General features: G+C 35.2%; 1 protein-coding gene across 1 annotated transcript in view; it reads right to left on the bottom strand.

Annotated features, from left to right (window-relative positions):
- Positions 1 to 2,786: 2,786 nt before the first annotated feature.
- Positions 2,787 to 20,971, bottom strand: part of UNC13C (unc-13 homolog C) — a 620,990-nt gene continuing 602,805 nt past the window's right edge. The window contains exons 30-32 of the mRNA XM_032174369.2: positions 8,880 to 8,972; positions 7,343 to 7,502; positions 2,787 to 4,569 (exon numbers count right to left, since the gene is read on the bottom strand). Coding sequence (XP_032030260.1) covers positions 4,284 to 4,569; positions 7,343 to 7,502; positions 8,880 to 8,972 — 539 coding nt within the window. The 3' untranslated portion in view covers positions 2,787 to 4,283. The remainder of the gene's footprint in view (positions 4,570 to 7,342; positions 7,503 to 8,879; positions 8,973 to 20,971) is intronic.

Raw genomic sequence — 20,971 nt, 5'->3', positions numbered from 1 at the left:
AATGTGCTGGGACTACAGGTGTGAGCCACCATGCCTAGCCAAACTATGTTTTAAAATAGACAACTAAGCATTACTTATTTTCATCGATTTGTATATACTTTTTAATAAATATGCTTATTGATGCTGGGAAGTCATTCATTATAAGAAGAAACATTATGTACTATTAAGGGAGAAAAAAATCACCAATTAAACCATAACACGTCAAAGGATTATACATGTATCCCGATTTCAAAGTTGTCATGATGTGAAAAAACATGAGCACTTTTAAATATATATTATTTAACATTCACAAATTGGAATTGATTCTCCCTCATATCACATATCCTAGGTTTTTATTCTAAAAATCACACTCCAGAAGCCTGAACCACAGAGAGGAGTGATGTGTGGAGGCCTGGGGAGTCAGAAGAGCAAAGGGGCAGCGATTTCCAACAAAGGACTTGAGTATAAACACAGGTAATATCAGGGGAGGGCAGTCTCTTGCCTGTGTGCCCAAGAATTTTTCTAAGTAGGTGGAATTAGACATTTATTCCAGGATCTTCCCTGAGTCATGTATAAGTATGATCATTTATTATTTGAGTATAAAGATTAAAGCAGCTATAGTAGTCCATAAAGGGGCTAGCTAGTATAGTCATATCTTTATGTAATGTAGAGAAATTAAAAGGAGAAAATCTTGGCCGGGCGCGGTGGCTCATGCCTGTAATCCCAGCACTTTGGGAGGCTGAGGCGGGTGGATCACGAGGTCAGGAGATCGAGACCATCGTGGCTAACACAGTGAAACCCCGTCTCTACTAAAAATACAAAAAAATTAGCCGGGCGTGGTGGCGGGCGCCTGTAGTCCCAGCTACTCGGAGAGGCTGAGGCAGGAGAATGGCGTGAACCCGGGAGGAGGGGCTTGCAGTGAGCCGAGATTACGCCACTGCACTCCAGCCTGGGCAACAGAGCGAGACTCCGTCTCAAAAAAAAAAAAAAAAGGAGAAAATCTTGTTTCAAGCATTGTTTTTAAAAAAGACCAAATAAAAGACATTAAGCTAGAATTGTCATTTATAAATGTGCCTCATTTAAGATAAATTCAAGATATAAATGATCCTAGAAATAGATAAATTAGAGCAGGTTGTAATGGGGACATCTGATTACTTACCTTAATGCATTCGAATTCCTTCGAATAGCAAATACTCTACTCTGGGTTTAAATACTTTGTGTTTGCTAAATTTGATTTACGTGTGTATCTTTAAAGACTCGTAATGTGAGGTTTATCCACAGACGAGTAACAGAGCTCTGCCTTTGTGTGTTTTATCTAGAATAAGATGAATAAATTGCTATACACATTAGTGCAACACTCAATTGACAGAGATCACTGGGAACCTTAGAGGGACTCCTAATTTGGATAAGTGAATAGAACAGGCTTTGTTCTGAAGACAACAGGAATACTTGTGCTTTGGGAGGAAAAGAGAGTCTACAGAATTTATAATCATTTCAAAATTAGTACCTGTACTTTATGATAGTACTAAATAGACTTAATTCACCCTGCCACTATTAGCCTTTGATATATATTGTATACATTGTAAAAGACAGAATAATTGGATGCAATTAAACATGTCAGGGAAAAAATACCTTGCTCAATTTAAAGTGATCAATGCAAATCCTGACTGCCTTTTACTCAAATGTATCATGTATTATGACATTAATGTGCTCCTAAAGAGCTTAAGTCAGTGTTCTGTAAAATATTTATAACATAAATCTAGAATGAATTTTTCAAGTAATTGATGAAAAACTTTATAATGTAAGATTTTAACCATGTTGCATGTTGAATTTTGTTCATGGGGCTAAACAGTATTTAGCAATATATAGGTAGATACATTAGTTCTTCCTTATTTTCCTCGTTATTACAATATATAGTGGTTTCTATGAACGCAACACCTGTGGAATGAATTTTAATATCTGAACTTTTTTTTAAACTTTTATTTTAGATTCAGGGGTTCATGTCCAGGTTTATTATATAGGTAAATTAGTGTCACAGGGGTTTTGGTGTAGATTATTTTGTCACCCAGGTAGTAAGCTTAGTAACGTGATAGATACTTTTTCTTATCTATCTATCTTTTCCCTCCTCCTACCCTCAAGTAGGCCACAGTGTCTGTTGTTGCCCCCTTAGTGTCCATGTGTCCTCATCGTTTAGCTTCCATTTGTAAGTGATAGCATGTAGTATTTGGTTTTCTATTCCTGTGTTAGTTTGCTTCAGATAATGGCCTCCAGCTCCATCCTTGTCACTGTGAAGGACATGGTCTCATTCTTTTTATGGCTGCATAGTATTCCATGGTGTATTTCTTTATCTGGTCTACTGTTGATGGACATTTAGGCTGGTTCCATGTGTTTGCTATTGTGAATAGTGCTGCAGTGGACATATACGTGCATATGTGTTCATGGTAGAATGTTTGATATTCCTTTGGCTATGTACTCAGTAGTGGGATTGCTTAGTCGAATGGTAATTCTGTTTGTTTGTAGTTCTTTGAGGAATCACCACACTGCTTTCCACAATAGTTGAAGTAATTTACACTCCCACCAGCAGTGTATAAACATTTTTCTTCACAACCTCGCCAGCATCTGTTATTTTTTGACTTTTTAATAATAGCTATTCTGACATCTAAACTTTTAATGAGACGTTAGAACCAAATAATATGAAGACTATTACATATGGTCAAAAGAGCCTGGAGTTTTTATTCCTAAATAATGAGATGATATTGCATAAATGAAATAAAAAGGCAGAAGATACAATACAATGCTGCATGTGCTCAATATACGTCCATTTATTAAAGCATATGCCAGAGGATCGCATCACGCTATGCATTTAGAGGAGTCATTAACAAAGCAATGGCCTAACAGTTTACCATGAATTAGCCCACCTCACTGGTCTGTGATTTCCCCCTCAGTAGCAGAATGGTTCTGACAGTCATGATATTAAGCACTTCTGTACTTAACGTATTAGATCAGCTTGTTCACAAAGCACAATCAATCATAACAGGCTCTTGTTTCTGCTTCTGTAAGTAGTCCACTAACAGTTATGACCATAAGTTAGTTATAATTACAAAGTACTATTTTACAGCCATATATTTTGGCATAGACTAAAAAGTCAAATCATAAAAATACAGAAAATGCACATATTCATAAACTGTTTTATATTCAAAAACCAACTTAGCTATATTTTTAGGTACCAAGCTGTATTACATTGTTCTCCTACTGCATTTGATGCATTTGGGACTTACTTATAAATACAAATTACAAAATTTTAAGCAATTTCTTCCGACTTAATTTGACTATTTATTTTTTCACTAGGTGGATGAAAACATGACTTCTGGCATCAGTAGAATATACAGTAATGCTGCATTCAATACTAATCATTGAATATTTTTAAAAATAAAGTACTGAACTGATTATAGAGTCATAACTGTCAGAGGGAAGATATTAACAGTATAGTTACCTACAGGTATTTTCAATAAACCTTTCATCCCATTTCTAAACCGTTAATGACTTTTTAAAGAATGAAATAAATAAGGTAAACCCAAGACATAACACTATATGACAAATGCATTGACTTACCATTTTTACAAAGGTGATGTGACCTTGGCAGTTTTAGAGAACAGAGTTTTGTCTCTATATATCAAACATTGTTAACAAACTCTAGCATTGCTTTATGTAAGTCAGTTTGCTTTAACAGCATTTCTTCACAGTGATATTTCAGAAAGGTTGGAAACTGGTCAGCAGAAAATATTTCCCACCTTTTCTATTTTTAATTTTTGTATGCAAAAATCACAATATCTGCGACTATAAAATTACAAATGCTTTCTAGAAGTGACTGCATTTCTAGTTATGGTAGAAAAGGGTATTTGTAAGACATCTATAATGAGGTAAGTAAGTAAATAAAATGGAAATTGAGTAATAAATGTTTTCTGATCTACAGGCAATATAATCTAATTTAACAAAGACAACTGATGGGCAAACTCAAAAGACTAGTTTTTAAAAATTATTATGTTTAATGAATGTGAAATTGGTAAAGAAACAAAATAAATAAACATTTTAAAAGGTGTTCTTGATATTTCACTTTACATCATAATTTTGGCACTTCATGGAACACTTATTTCCCAAAGACCAGAATTGGTATAAAAGTTCAGCAGGTTTTTGTAGACATGGTACATGAGTACTGGCAAACATTGAACTGTAGTGAAATAAACATTCCCATGTATTTGCACATGCATGCAATAGTCAAACAATTATAGTTATGAATTTAGGTTTCAAGCACTCTCTTCAGTAGATCTTGTTTCAGATTTAAGTCTTACAAATTCTTTAGCCACATCGTCACTGGTCCTCTGAGAGAGTATTCTTAGGATAGTCAAACCGGTTTCATCCATAGAGACGTTTTTCAGAAGCGGATACCATGCCCCGTAGCTTCCCTTTTCTGCTATGTTCTGTAGCTGAATGACTGTCATTCCGATAATTCGATCTTCTCTGGCAAAGCAGTAATCCTTAACTGAGAGATGAAGTTCATAAGCCCCTGGTCGATTTTCCTTTCCCAGAATGCTGTGTGGATTAAAAATACACATTTTGAGCAAAGACTTCACTTCCACTAGGCATCATTATGGTTCTCAAATACTGCTGAAAATTGTATACATTGGATCTGATTATTATGTTGGCAAATAGAATATCGGTGTATTTTAACCCTTTAAATTTGACTTAGCGAATTTTAAAATGACTTTTTCAACAGAAAAAAATGGGAATTAAGATACTATGTTACTATGTTACACTTAATCAGTAGAGGCAGGGTCTCCTGATTGTGGGTACGGTGGAGTTGGACAGGGGTCATGGGGGCTAGGCCAGGGTAATGGATACCTCTTGGCAGAATTTCTATGCCATTTCAATATCAGTTACTACCTCTCACTTTACCTCCAAATCCTGAATAAGCTATTATATCTAGGAGTCTCTTCTCAGGGGAATACACTGCACAGCCTATCAAGCCCTACTCACAATTATTATGCTAAATTGGATACAAATCTCCAGAGTACATCAATTCCAGCAGAGCCTGGTGATTCTTCAATGCCAATTCTTTCCTACGGTAACAGTTAGACCTGTGAAGAAGTGTGTGGCCTCTCCTCTTGTTCGTGTCAACATAATAAAGAAGGCCAAGTGGGGATATGGTAGACATAGTCTTCCTCCACCCCTGATTTTTGTTCATTCTCGTGTTCTTTACTTTCTAATGAATGTATATCTAGGCCTCAGCAGTAGCAGTACCGGCTTCCAAATTCCTTCCTTTTACAGGTGATTTTTTTCTGATGAAACATTTTGCAGAGTCAAACTTTCATTTCTAGGAAACATTGGTAACTAAACTTTGTATTTAGGGAGAATCTGAAATAATGTGAAAGAAAATGGAAGTCTAAGGGATATGATGGGAACCAGATCTCATGAATGAAAAATGCTGCCTTTAAGTAGCTCACTGTGTTATATCTAACAAGAAACTTTAGTTGGGTCCAGGTTTTTGTCTGTGGTGGAGAAGTAGATAGTGAAATGTTGTAAGCTGGTTTATTAGCAGGGAATGTGATCTATTAGGACCCTTTTGATAGAGGAGGATACTTCAGGTTTAATAAGTGATAAGAGGGTGAAACATTCAGAGCAGAGTGCTGAAACGACTATAGGAAATCATGAACAAAAAACCTGTAAGAGACTATTTTGGCATGTAAATCCTTAGGGCTTTGTCCTAGGCCTAGTAACTTCTCTATGTATCCATTCCCAGGTTAGATTATTTATATTTATTGAATTCAATGACATCTCTTGAGAGTCTGACAGCCATCTCCAAATTAATAGATTTAAAACAACATTTTTGTCATTTCTTCTTCCATCTTGGTAAATTACTATCTTCCCAACTACTCATGCCAAAAACTTAGGGATCATCCTTGATTTTATTCAGTGCCAGGTGTCACCCACTTTCCCCGCTGTGGATCCACCCTCCTTTTTGCTGTTTGCAATAGAAAACTCATCTGTTGGGACTATCTCAGTAGGGTGTCTTCTTGCTTCCAGTAGATTTTGGCCAAAAGGGAACCCCAGCAAGAGGTAGGCAGTGAGGTCAGCGTCTTTATTTCCCTGGCTCTTTGCCTGTGAGGCTGCCTCTGGTAGGCTGTTGCCCTCTATGGAATGTCACTGCTGCTTTCCAGGCAAGTATACATTGACGTATACATTTCAAACTTGATGTATACTTGAAATGTATACATCTAACTGAAAAGAAATGAATAGTTCTTTCCATTAATGGTGCAATTGAATAATACATTTCCAGCATACATCAAGTTTTCACTTTCCTAATTTTAGTAATGACTCTTTCTCTCCTCTTTTCAGGCATAAGCATGGTAATAGCCTAGTTACTATTAGCCCCAGGTCCCATGGTTACTCACATTTCTCTACACTTAACTGCTTTGTAAATTCCTTTGTAAGTAAGCTCATTTTGAATTACTCTAAATTGAGTGTTCTTGGGAATTACTCTTTCATGTTCTACCTCCAGCCTATGGCAAGAATCTACTTTCCACACATGATACAGAATCTTCTCCATCTATCTCCCTACTAGGATCTGGTTAGTCACTAATAGCTATTGGCTGGACTATTGCAATAGCCTTTTAACTGATCTTTACATATTTGGTCTTACCGCCGTATAATTATTTCTGTACACAACGAACAAAGATGTAAATCACATTGTTCATCTCTTCATTTGAAAACCCTTTAGTGGACCACCTATTGAACTTAGAATGGAGAAGCCCTATGTGACACAGCATCTGTACCTTGGCCTCTCCAAAGTAATTGGATCTCACTCCTTTATCTATGATGTGCTGCTTCTTAAATATCCCAGACTTGCTGTTGCCTTAGAGTCCTTGTACTACCTATTTCACTTTGTCTGAAATGTTCTGCACTTCCATGCCTGGCTTTTTATTTGGACAGGTTTCAGTTTAAAAGTCACGTGCTCAGAGAGGCTTCCCTGACCTCCCAGGCAAAGCAGCTAGTCATAGCACTTACCACATAGTTCTGCATATCGTATTTAATGCCTTATGACAAATATTTTGTGACTTTATCATACATTCCTCATCCGTAGAAAGTAACTTACGTGAGTGCACTGCAAAAGATTCATTCAGACACCTCCTATGATATATACACCTAATGACTATAACATTGGCTGATACATGGCAGGCACTGAACAGATATGGAATGAATGGAAGGGAACTAAAGACAGAGCCCTTCCCGCTCTGAATCCCTCAGTAAGGTCAGCTGTACAGTAACTATTGCCTGGTGGAATAAGTAAGGTGGGTTTAGGACTTACAACTGAAATGTTTCATTGTACTTTGGTGACCATGTGTTGCTTTTTGTTTTTGTGCCTTGTTTTCTCTTCTTGTCTCCGAGGTTGGGTCCCAGTATACAAACTTCCACAAAGGGGCGGAACATTGCTGTGGTCTGCCAGTTTAGGTCATTAATAGCAATCACTAAAAAAGCAAAGGACAGATCACATTTTAGCAAACAAATGTGTGGAAATTTAGAGTGAAATTTTAAAAGTGATTTATGAAGCCAAAAGTTAATAATAGTGCCCTAACCCCACTGACAAGACACTGTACTCCAAGACAATAAAATACAATTTTCTTTCCGGAAGGCACACCTGATGGAGCTTTCAGCTTTAAGCTGTGTGGCTTTGGTGAAAAGTTAGCTGCAATTAAAATGCCATCTGTTACTAATGAAAAGTTAGCACTCTCCTCCTCTTCGTAAAAACATGGTGTTGTTCATATTAAACATTAAGATATGCTCATCAGGAAATAGATAAAATCTATAAATTTACCAGTCAATGACAATATTTTGGATTGTATGTTTTCAATATTTAGTTACTTTATTTATAAGATTGCAACACATTATAATATCATTTTGTATATGGCTTTATTTTTTTAAGTCTATCATGGCTAATTTTCTAATTCATTATATATTTTTTCAACTGCTAATAATATTTTGCTCTGCGGATATATTTCATCCTGTATTTAGCCAGTCACTGGTTAGATATTATAGCTGTTTTTAAATTTCAGTCATCATAAAAAATTACTAAATGAACATTCTTGTGTGTAAATACCTTTGCTCATCCTCAAGCGAAGTGTCTTATAATTAAAATCACTACTGCAAAATATTCACTAAACTTTCACATGTTGGCAACATATTTTTCAAAAATATTTAAGGAAATTGAAAGTATATGGTACTGTATATAATCTATTCTAAAATATAGCTATTTTACTTTTATGACGTAAAGATACAATACGTAATGTAATTGTAATTCTGAAATATATTGGGCAACCCTGGTTTTGCTCAAAGTGGGTATTGAAGTGACTAATATAAAAATAGAACGAGCGTATTGTGAACAAAATGCTAATCCTTTAATTTCATCTTTGAAATTACCCCTGCATTCAGGCTGTTTTTACAATATAAAACCAACAAATCAAGCCACTCATGACAAAGAACTCTAAGCCAGTTGTTGGAAATCATATAGAAAAAGCGGTAGGTTTTGTGAATAGTAAGAACATACTGACTTAATATTTAAAGTGCAAGTGTTCAATGAATATCATGGCACCAACCACAAAATAAATATCTGATAAAGTAAGTTTGGATATTTAAAAACTGCATTTATATATCTTGAATAATGCATGCTAAACATTAGTGCTATTGATATTTTTCTAATCAAAAGTTTGGGTTTCATTAGGAAATTTTGTGCATGCCCTAAAATAATTATGCAGTTTTTTTTAATGCAAGAAAAGTTACATTGCTGATATCAGTACTGCTGTAGAAGTTTAGAAGGCTGTTTTGATTGATCTAGACCAGAAGTATACCTTTTACAGTGACTTTATGCTCGCCCGTTCCTGGGGTGGCAGTGATGTCCACATTAACAGATATCTGACCTACGGCATCTTTGGAGGAACGACCTGAAAATAAGAAGAAGTTTACTGGCCTGAGCTTTCAGACTCGTTAATAATGGACAATTTCATTCATAAAATTTATTATTGGAAATGAATAGTTCTTTCCATTAATAGTGCATAGTAGGTGATGATAAATATTCACTTAAGTATGATATGCAAGTTTGAAGCTTGGATGTAATAATTACCCCATTGAACTAAGATTTCATTGGGCCTGCAGAAATCCTAAGACATTCTGTTACTATTATGAGGGTTCAAAGAACTAGGGTTGATTTACTAGCCTTGCACACAAGGATGCACCACTGATTTTTATTACTTTAAGAACTTTTCTACAATGTGCCATACCAGAGCACTGGGAACAGAAAGGTAGCTTTGTTAGGGTCCTTGCCTTCATGAAACTCACAGTTGGCCAGGGGAGACCCACACGCAAATGTATTACAACAATTTATAAGGTGTACCGATAGCATTTTAAAAAGTCATCTCTCTCCTGGAAAAGATTAGTCAGGGGTTAAACTTATTGTGCTGCAAAGGGCCTGTGATTTGGGTTCAGAGAAACATAAATTCAAATCACAGTATGCCACCACTGATTCTATGATTCTGTTTTCTTATTTGTAAAATGAGGACAACACCAACCTCTTACTATATTCACATTAACATATCTTTTATGAACGTACACATTTTTCCCCAGTTACCAGGTCCTTTTCTTTTCACCTAAAAATATATCATGGAGGTCATTCCAGTTCAGTGTAGATAAAGCTGCCACTACAAAGTACATGTTCAACAACTACATGCATGGAAAATAAAACATTAATGTTTGATATATTTAATCCATTATATGAATATATAATTTAACCATATTTCAATGAATTCCTTGCTATTATAAACTATAACGAATTATTATGCTACAAGTTTATCTACAGTATAGTTTTTAAAAGCACAGTATTTTTGTCAAAGTTATGTGGAGTTTTCATTTCTACCATAGGGATTATAACTTTTGCAGTCTCATTTGCAATGTATTAGATTAATAAAGATCTTATTTTCATAAAAATGAAGGCTAATGCTGAAAGCCCAGAACAAAAGATTCTAAAAGACTTTCAGTTTCTATCTTGAGAGAATCATCAGGATTTGGGCCAAAACCTTTCAAGAGGACCTGCTGAGATGAGCCAGTTCACCACAAGGGCCTCTCTCCTTGGCACAGCCATTTGATGATAAAAGGACTGCAAGATAGAAAGTGGTCACTTTGGACATAAGAATTTTAGAACAACCCTTCTTCACACTAACCAAATAGACAATGACCCCTCACCACTAAAGGTCACCACTGAAGTACAAATGGAGTCATCTTTTTTCTTTCCTTCCTCCACCCACGCCAGGGAGACTACCACCAGGAGAAAGAGGTCATACCTTTATCTTTTACTCTTTGTACTGCTGAAGGCACGATTATAGCCTGCTTTAGGGAGAGAGGGTTTTTTTTTGAGACAAGGTCTTGCTCTGTTGCTCAAGCTGGAGCACAGTGGTGCAATCATAGCTCACTCCAGGCTCCACATGTAGGGCTCAGGTGATTCTTCCACCTCAGCTTCCCAAGTACCTGGGACTAGAAGTGTGGACCACCACGCCTGGGCCTCCCAAAAGTGCTGGAATTATGGGTGTGAGCTGCCATGCGCGGCCGAGAATAGAGCCAAAGCTTTAATGTGAGCAGAATGAAACCTTAAGAAATGAGTAATTTTCTAGCAGCACGAGTAACTAATACAGTATGAACCTGGACTGGGAGATCCCAAAGTACTGCACCTGGCCATAACATTCTAAGTAGGGCAATATGTGAGTTTTGGTGTCCTTCGTTATGAAGGAAGACTTACGTTGTTTTAAAACAGGTAACATCTAAGGAAATGTGCCTAAAACCTTTAAGAAGGGACTCTAAACGTATACAAGGTAAGTTTTTCCTTTCTCAAATTGCTTGTCTGCGGTCTTCCATTTATACACCGTAGCTGTGTGTGTGTGTTTTCTAATCAGATATTGACGGTTGTATTGACGTCAGGGGCGGAGGATTTAAAAATCTTGCTTATGTACTCAGCAGTGCCTGAACACTTTTCTGAAACCTCCTGGGTGGAAACATTTACTAGACTCTCAAAATACATATTTCCTTTTCTAAGACAAAATTGACTCTTCAGTTACGTCAAACATAGTCTTGAGAACTGGCTGTGTAAGGTAGTACAACCCTAAAGTGCAATGAGGAACATACATTTTCTGACAATTGTAGGTTAGAAACAATGGGCTAGAAAGTATTGATTATCATTGCTCTTATTGCTTAATAGTCAAAGAATTTTCACTTTGGAACTACACGATTCTGCTTTCATGGCCCTAAGTTTATACCACTCTCTAGTACTCATGCTATAGCTAGTATTACAGTTAATAAAGGCATTCTGTTAAGGAGAAAAATCTGCATAATTATTAATAATCCATACTTCTCATTCATACAATGCAATGCTTTGATGTGCATTACATGGGCAATTAAATATTTGTTGATTAAATAGGCTGAAACTAGTTGCTTGCACAGTTTAAACAACATTAGTGTCCCTCTGATCAGTTCAAATTTCAGTTACCATGGTATATGAAATGTGTGTAATTGCATAAAGGGCAAACTTCACAAGCTAATTCTGTAGTCCACTAATCACTATGTGGATAGCAGAAACATATCATTAGTGACCCGTCTCTTCTTTCAAAGTAAAGGAGGTGATTGGTCACTGTGTACCTGTTCACACACACACAACAAAGTGTGGCCCCTTTGTTTTGCAGTTATAAACCCACGTGATTATTTTACGAACCTGGATAATCAAAAGATAGATGGACTTGCTCAGGAAAGATGAAAGTGCAGCAAAGAAAGGATAAGGGGTAATGCTAGAGTGAATCATGCGTAGAGTGCAAATGAGTTAATCTAAGCAATCAATGACCCTCGGAATGGTGACACTACTGCCATTGGAGAGATTCTAGACAAGCATCCACGTTGGGCTTATTGACATAAGTGAGGAGAAAGATACAGGTATCTTAGCAAAATTTACATGGAGAAAAGCTCACATTTACGGAACTCTCAGATAGGTGATGACATACAAAGCTGAAAGGATTACAATGTTGGTGGATTGTCATAGTCCTAAATTTGGATCCATTTCCAAGGCGTAGAAAAGCTGCTTGCCCCTTACTATACCACGAGAAGAAAGAGGCAAACACTGTTCAAACTGCTCTTAAAAAGACTTTTACAATAAAACTCATTAAACAAATATTTTTACTGTATTTTAAATTTCCCTGTACATTTATAATTGACAGTAAGAGGTTTTTTGTTTTTTGACAAAATGTTTTTAAAACTCACGGTAGAATTTTACGTTTTTCCCTAAGTTATCCAGATTACTTTGCACAGTTTGTCTCCCGTTCTTTTCATAGCCCTGTATTACTGTGAAAAGAACTAAACACATACTTCCATTGATTCATTTAATGCTTTTGATACTGAAACTCTAAAAGCTGCTTAATTCAGTCACATGTGAGTTACATGTGTGTTATATTGTGCAACATATTTTACCTCACCTTCGGAAGATTTGCCTTACTATGTCCTTGAACAGGATGTGTACGGTGCAATTTGTCGATTGTCTATCCCAGGGTAAAAATGAAATTGAACCAAAGCACTTTGAAGTTGAACACAGGATACTCAATCGACCAGTTATTTGCCCAAAAAGGCAGCCTATATTTCCCTTTCCTATGGATTTGAACATGGAAATAATCTAACATCGTACTATTTATTCAACAAAGTTTTAGCGAGCAATTCAGAAAATTTTAATGAGAGGCTATGCCTGTTTTATGGTCTTGCTTATTCTAAATCCATAGGGATTAGACGACATGTGAAGTCACCATCTGTGTGTCTACAGTGTGCCCTTTGTCACTAACATTATTGGGTCATGAATACTTCAAGAATGAGTAGTGCCCTTGTGAGTATACACAGACAGAGGGCAGGAAGCTCAAAGAGCTCACTGTCTGCTTTATTTGAACTTCTCTTCAGAAGAGCAGCTTTTGAGGATTAAAAATTCCTGCTTACTGTCATTATAACACAGGATTTATAAGCACCTTACTGGAATCTCTCACCTACCATAATTTTAGTATGCTGTGTGAGGGAATGAACAGTCTCACACATTTAATAATGACTACTCATATAATGCTTTTAATCGGTAGTGAGCTATATGAAACATGATATAGAAAACACATCACAGCTTCTCAAATGACCCCTATAGGTTAACCAATTGCTTCAGTTTCTGACAAATTTGAATCTGGCCCCATGCACCTTTGCTGGGCCCCACAAAACAGGAGGTAGATTATTTATGAAGGTCAACCACTCTGGCAATATCACAATTAAATATCAGGCTCCTCTGCCCCATAGCTCCTCCATCTTCAGGTCCAGGACTCTGGATTGCAAGGACCTACCTCCACATTCAGTTCTGTAAGTCATTAGGCATCATCCAAGATGGTAGATGATGAATAAATGGGCAATGACTTAGGCTTTTTTTCCTCTCTCATCCCTTCCAGTGCTTTCTTCCCTGGTCTTTGCTCATTATTTCCATGTTATTTAATATATATTTGGAAGAATTCATGGCAGCGATAACAATAATGGCTACAACTTTTTATTACCTATGTATGCCAGGCATTGTGCCAAGTGTTTCAGGTATAAGATCTAGTAAGGTAGTATGTACATTTTACAGATGGTAAGACTGGGATTCAGAGGTTAGTTGCCTTAAACAGGCAACTAAGTAATAATAAAGAGCAAAGCTGAGATTTGACTTCAGATCTCTAACTTATAAGATATAGTATATACTGTGCTCTGATGCTCATTGAACACCTTCTCCCCACATCCCTCCTCCCTGCCCCTCCACTTTTTTCTTTTTTACATCAAAGAGGAAAAAGCAAACTTTGACCTGGTTTAGTTTTAATGGCAATTAAAATATTGCTACACTAAAAGACAGGACATGAAACAAAAGATTTAAAAAATTACTTATGTAGGACCTAGCTAGCTTAGGATTTTCTAACATTTATTTTGCATTTTCACTTTACTAAACTCTACAGTCACACGTGACTTAATGACGGGTATAAATTCTGAAAAATGTGTTTGTTAGGTGATTTCTTCATTGTGCAAACATCATCGAGTGTGCTTACACAAACCTAGGTGGTATAGCCCATGACGCTTCTAAGTGGTAGGGTACAGTTTATTGTTCCTAGGCTACAAACCTTTACACTATGTTACCGTACTGAATAGTGTAAGCAGTTGTACCACCTGTATTTGTGTATCTAAACATAGCTAAACATAGAGAAGATACAGTATACAACACAAAAACAAGACACCTACATTGAGCCCTTACCATGAATGGAGCTTGTGGAATTGAAAGTTACCCTGGCTGAGTCAGTCAATGCCTGAGTGATGAGTGAATATGAAGGCCTAAGACATTATCGTACACCCTGTAGACTCTCTCTCTAAACAGGCTACTTTATAAAAGACTTTCTTCAATAATAAACTAGCCTTTCTGTAACCTTTTACTTTGTAAACTATTTTTTAACCTTTTGACTCTTTTGTAGTAACACATAGCTCAAGCTGTATAAAAACATCATTCTTTATAACCTTATTCTGTAAAATGTTTTCTATTTTAAAGATTTTTTTTTACTTAAAAGTTTTTTTGGTGGTTGTTGTTAAACTATTAGCCCAGGCCTACACAGGGTCAGAATCCTCAACATCATTTTTTAAAATTTTTAACTTGAGTCTTTTCTAACTGTACATAATTATATTGCTATACTTTTTAATGACTGGCAGTGCAGCAGGCTTATTTACACCATCTTTCTTTACCACAAACATGTTGTGCTATGATGTTATTATAATCTTATGGGCCACTGTTGAAATGCAGTGTATCATTGACTGTAACATTGGTATATGTCACAAACTCCACAGCAATTATGTAGACATACTTAAATTAACTTTGTTTCCTAGGACTCCCTATTTTCATGGCTTTCTGGACTTTAAACTTACTTAACGTAAAGTAGCAGATACAAGCTTTTTCAATCAACAGTAAGTCTCCATGGCTACAGTTTGCTGAAGTGTGTTGCTGAGAAATTGATGAGAGGTTAGTAAGAAATCCATGAGGTAAGTCACCATGTTGGTGAATTATCTTTTAGAATTGCCTTGGGAATTTAGGTATCCTAACTTTAAATATTTTAGGATTGAAACATATTTAGATGGAAGAATTTTAGGGCTAAAGGGAGCCTTGGAAATCATTTGGTCCAGTCTTTTTGTTTCAGACATAAAGAAGTTGAGGCTTAGTATTTTGAACACGTTTCAATAAAGGGGGCAATATTAGTGGTAGGTCTTATTTTTCAGTTCTGGATTCTTTCCACTGACAACTAGCTTGTCTTTTGGAATCCACAGAATTGGATAGATTGTCAAACAAGAGAAGAACTTGGGCAGTAGGTAACATGTGGATTTGGCCAGTCACTGTTACTTGTTTCCACCTGGAAACACACAGCAGTTGGGGGAAAATAAACAAAACAACTTTCAACCCCAACTAATGCCTGATAACTGTTTCAGAGGTAGACACTCATTATCTATTTAACTTGACCTATCAGCATCTCTCAAATCTATTCATGCACCACAATTACTAGCAAACATGACTATCGAGCAGAGAGAGGTAGAGGTATAAAAAGGTTCTCTCCATTTGGCAGTGTGTATTCCCACCAGACATTATAAGCGGGAAGAGACTAGGGAATAATACACCTTGAAGGATGAGACCGTCAGGGTGTCTTCTTCTTGGTGATCACTAAAGTGAATTAAATAAATGTAGTAATGGGAGCCAAGTCAGTTCAGATGAAGTCAGTCACTAAGGGACTATGCATCCCCACAGCCCTGGCTTCAGACCAACTGCATCTGTCAGTAACCAAAGGAAGTTAAGAAGACAGACCCTCTTTGATAGCACAATAGGGTGACTATAGTCAATAACAACTTAATGGTACATTTTTAAATAACTTAAAGAGTATAACTGGATTGTAAGTAAAAGGATAAATGCTTGAGGAGATAGATATCCCCTTCCCCAGGATGTGCTTATTTCACATTGCATGCCTGTATCAAAACATCTCATGTACCCACAAAAAATTTAAAAAGTGGCTAAGGTTAATCCAGTTCACATACACATTGAAAAATCTATGTCTAAATACATCTCATTTGAGGATAAGTGAACATATAAAACCCAATAAAGGGCATCTGAAACAAAAATTCTATACAACAAGAAAAAGATACTATCTTCAGAACTCAGAGGAGAAAGCTTCTCTCTGAAAACAGTATTCCTAAATAAATCAGGATTTTAAAAAAATAGTCACTAAATGTACAACAAAATTTCTTGAGATAAAAGTTTTAAATTTTTAGAAGAATTCCATTTCAGAAGAATTAGAAAAGTATAAACTACACCAGCATATATCTGGATGAAACGTTTACAGATAAAGGGCAAAATGTCTAAGTATATAATAAATATCCAAGTAGAAAAGGAGGATTCTGGCAGCCCTGTATTTTTCCTCCTAAAATTCAGGAAAAAATTATACGATACCTAGTTATGAGGGAGACAGCATATGATCCTAGAATTTTAATCCATCCAGTTTTTCCTCATGTGTAAATAAAAAGTAATTTTCAAAAATTCAAAAGCCCAGAAAAATTAATACATATTTCAGCCAATAGCGCCTAAGACCGGAGCTGCTGGGTTGTAGTGAGTGTTGGCATTGACTGACTACCACACAAAAAGTATTCTTTCTTGTAATATAACAGCTACAGGGGAAAGTTACTGTATTTTCAGGGAAATTATGGATTCAAAGTCTAAAAAAATAAGTCAATTGACCTGAGTTTCATAAAAGGAAAGAGAAGAACACGAACATTATTGTATCGGATTAAGAGTTAGAAAGGAAAGCAGTATGACGATCAGCAACCTCTCTCGGGAACTACTTGTACTATTAATTAAAGTAGCTGGGGCACCAGGAAATAGGGCTGGAGTTCTCACCCTGTTTTATTTTTCTTCAAGCACTTCTGATGCTGCAAAGTATATAATAGTTTCTCCCACCAAAATATAAGCTCCATAAGGGAAAGATCTTTGCCCTGGTCACAAATGCTTAATTACTACCTAAAACAGTTCCTAGTACGTACTAGATAAATATTTGCCAAACACACAGTTACACAATTAGAAAAGTTGAGAATATTATTTAAAAGATGATAAATTGTAAATTAAACCGAGGTTATAAGCCTGGCATTTTATCATGATTTATATCTCTATTTTGATTTTTAGCTTTTTAAAATTTGCTTTTTACAAAAGAAGATATTATAGAAATAATTCAGGCCCCAAGAGTTCTCCTCCCTGGTCTCTTTCTCCACTGTTATGAATTCAGAAACTATTACACTTGAATGTCTTTATACTTGGTTTATGGATCCACAAATATTTATTCATTAATAGGTTTTAGAAATATTAACAGTATTATGAGTATCATTGTATAGTTTTATTTCACTAGGTACTGTTTGAGGTTTATCCATGTTAAATAGACAGCATTTTAATTCACTTATTTTAAACTACTGTATAGTATACCATTCATGAATATTTTGAGTCATGCATTCTCCTATTAATATTTAGTAAATATAGCAACACAATTTTAATAGACATTTTTTAATATGTCACCCGTTGGGATTTTGATCATTGTATTTATAGATTAATTTGGAAAATGTAACCTTGATGTTTATGTCTTGCTCTGAATTTCAAAATCTTTTGGAGGTTTTATACATATTTTGCTACATTTTTATGTATGTTATTATTTTAAATAGGATATTTTAATTTTATATCCCAATTGGCTATTATGTAAAAAAGCTACTGATTTTGTAGTGAGTAAATCTTCTAATTGTTTTTATATAGGTCTGTTTATGCTTTCTATGTAGGTAATTATGTTGTCTGCTTCCAAAATTTTTTAGAAGTCTCTTGTTCTTGAGTAGAGAGAAAAATAATAATCTCCTAATTTTATGTGAATATAACCTCTAAATAATAGTGACATAGAGAGCACAAAATTAGGACCCCACTGAATTAATTCATATAAATATAAAAATCCTAAGTGAAATACTGACAAAATGCAAGGCTTTGACCAAATAAAGCTTATTAAAACTTACAGTAACAAGAAAAGATTGGTTTAGTAAGTATCTCAAAGTCTAATAGGTGTGATAAAATTCAATGCTCATTCCTATTCAAACCTTATTCATATTTGGAGGGTAGCTTTAAAATGTGATTTTTCAAAAATATCCACTTCATTTGCAACAACAACCAATTTCATATCCACATGTAAGTCATTAAAAATTGCCTTTTAAAGCAAACAGAATAAGTCTATGTGAAATTAGAGTAAATGAATGGAGTCAATGAGAAAGAGCACGATTATTCAATTAAATGTTCTAGGGGAAGTTTTTACTATTGGGGAAAAAGTTAAACTGGAATCATTTGATATCTGTGTGTGGAAAATCTTTTGGAACTTGAAATCAAATCACAAACTTAAAAACAAAAAACATTTGTCAACTGGGAAAATGTTTTGTAACGGATGTTACAGATAGAAGGTTACTATCCCTAATGTATAAAGAAGTCACACAAATAAATAAACCGTAAATGAAGAAATAGACAATTCAACTGGTTCATGTGGAAAATGTGGAACATTTAAATAAGGTATCTAGCATTGCTTATCACATTAGCATATATTTTAGCATATTTTAAACAAATACAACCACCTAATGCTAGAGATTTTGTGAAAAATATAACTACTCGAGTCCACTATTGATGGGAAGAGAAATTAAAACAATGATTCCAGGTGGAAAGCAACTTGGGTATTACATGTTTTCTGCATATTTGAGTTTCATAATTTCAATTATGAAACTATTCAAAACATATGTGAAAGATGGTGTTTTATAAAATTCTGGCTGAAAATGAGAAATAAACTTATTTTGTAATTGCTGAGTAAATCATTGAATGAGATATCCATGTGATCAGTGCAACAGTTGTAAACTTGACGGTTCACAGAGTTATCATGTAAAATGCTTATGTTGCAAGGTCATGTAAATGGATACATAATTGTGTATAAGCCTGATGAAGCATTTAAAATAAGATTAAATTACAAAAAATATAACAAAAGCTTAATTTTTTTGAGTAATATCTTTATACCCTGTATTTTCTATTGTTTTCCAATTCCATGTTACTTTTTAAATAAAAATAAAATAAATGTAGTTGGAACATTTCAAAACATGTATTAAGAGAGCTTGATTTACTACTGGCTAAAGCATAACAGTTATCAAGAAAGAGGGATTTATAACTTACAATCATAGGGGTTTCAAAGGAGTATATGCATATACTTTTCCAGAAGAGTTTAAAATAGTTAGTTGAATCTTTCAGGCTTCTTAAAAGTTCCTCCAGAGATTATTTCAGAAACAAGAACTCAGCCAACCTATGGATGGACCTTCTCTTCTGTAATCAGATTTCTTGAATGTACTGTCCATCTCTGCTCACTTTTCTCTTCAAGCATAATTTTACTGAAAATTGGGAGTCTCCAGTGATCTTTTTTTAAGCCAGCTATATGTGTTTTTTCAGGTCCTTCGTATTTGCTATGTCTTTGGCCTGTATGTGGTTGATTACCTTCTTACAGTTCTTTTCTCCTTGGCTTCCCTAACTATCTACTTCTTTGCATTACTTATTGTAGCTTCCTTTTTTCCCTTTGTTTAGCTTTCTGTTATGTGCCATCTACTATTGTGAGCTCTTGGCTTTCCACTCTCCTTTCTCTATTCTCAAACTTTAATCGTTTTAATATTTGTACTGTTTGTTAGTCCCTACCCTGATTTTTCAATTAAACTCCATTTCTAATACCCTAAGGAATATCCTTGCATGTTTTCATTTTAGCAGAATCTCAAAGTTAATTTTTCATATTCTCAAAATACCTCCAAGGGCTTACGTTCCCCATTTTCAAACCTGGTAATATTATTTTTATACTATTCAAGCTCAGATCATTGACAATCCCATGGGATTTATCTTATTTTTATTTATTGACCCTAACCAATAACTAAATCATGTCCATTGTTCTTTATATAGTTTTAGTCTTTATTTCATTTAATGCAGTAGAACTAAGTTTCCCAAAATACCAATTGCGTCCTGTTAACCCCTTCTAAACCCAAGGGCTCTTGCTGATTTGAGTGGAAATTTTAAATTTAATCCTAAGCTTTAGGAATTGTTCTCCTATCAATCAATTATAAATGAATTTATCTCTTATCACACTCAGCAACATCGCTTTTTACAAGCCTTCCTTGCACATATGCAAATACTACTCCACTTCCAAGCTCTGCCATCTCTGCATAGCTTCCCCAATCACTCCAACCAACACTACTGATGGCCACTTGTAGCTACTGTATTCTCCCTATACCATTCATTTTGTCACTTAATACGCCACCTCATTGTGTATTCCTGTGTTTTCTACAGATCAAACCTATTGCATCATGAAGTTATGCCAAGATTAAAACAGTTTTAATGCTAAATTTTAAAAAGTATAGTTGTCTAAAATTTTTTCATACTTACTATTGGTCAAATTGATGGAATAACTGATACAAATACGAAAACTGGTCATTGAAACACACATTTTGGAGATGAAACCTAATAGTGATGCATGTAGAAGGTACGTGATGGTCTCTGGGCCATACTGCCTGGGTTTGAATCCAGGCTTTGCTAAGTATCAGCTAGGTGACCTTGAGCAAGTTACTTAATCTCAAATCTCACATCTGTAAAATAGGGGTAATAGTTCTTACCTATTTCCATTGTTGTAAAGATTAAATGAGTTACCACTTAAAAAGAACTTAAAAGACCTGACATATGTAGAGTCTAGTTGCTAGCTATTATTTTGGTGGTTGTTTATTAAAATGTTACTCATCCCTGTTTACCTAGCAATTTCTATAAACC

Source organism: Hylobates moloch, unplaced genomic scaffold (genome assembly GCF_009828535.3).
Source record: "Hylobates moloch isolate HMO894 unplaced genomic scaffold, HMol_V3 SCAFFOLD_14, whole genome shotgun sequence".
NCBI lineage: Eukaryota > Metazoa > Chordata > Mammalia > Primates > Hylobatidae > Hylobates > Hylobates moloch.
The sequence above is the reverse complement of the archived record's forward strand: the minus strand, read 5'-3'. Positions and strand labels throughout refer to the sequence as shown.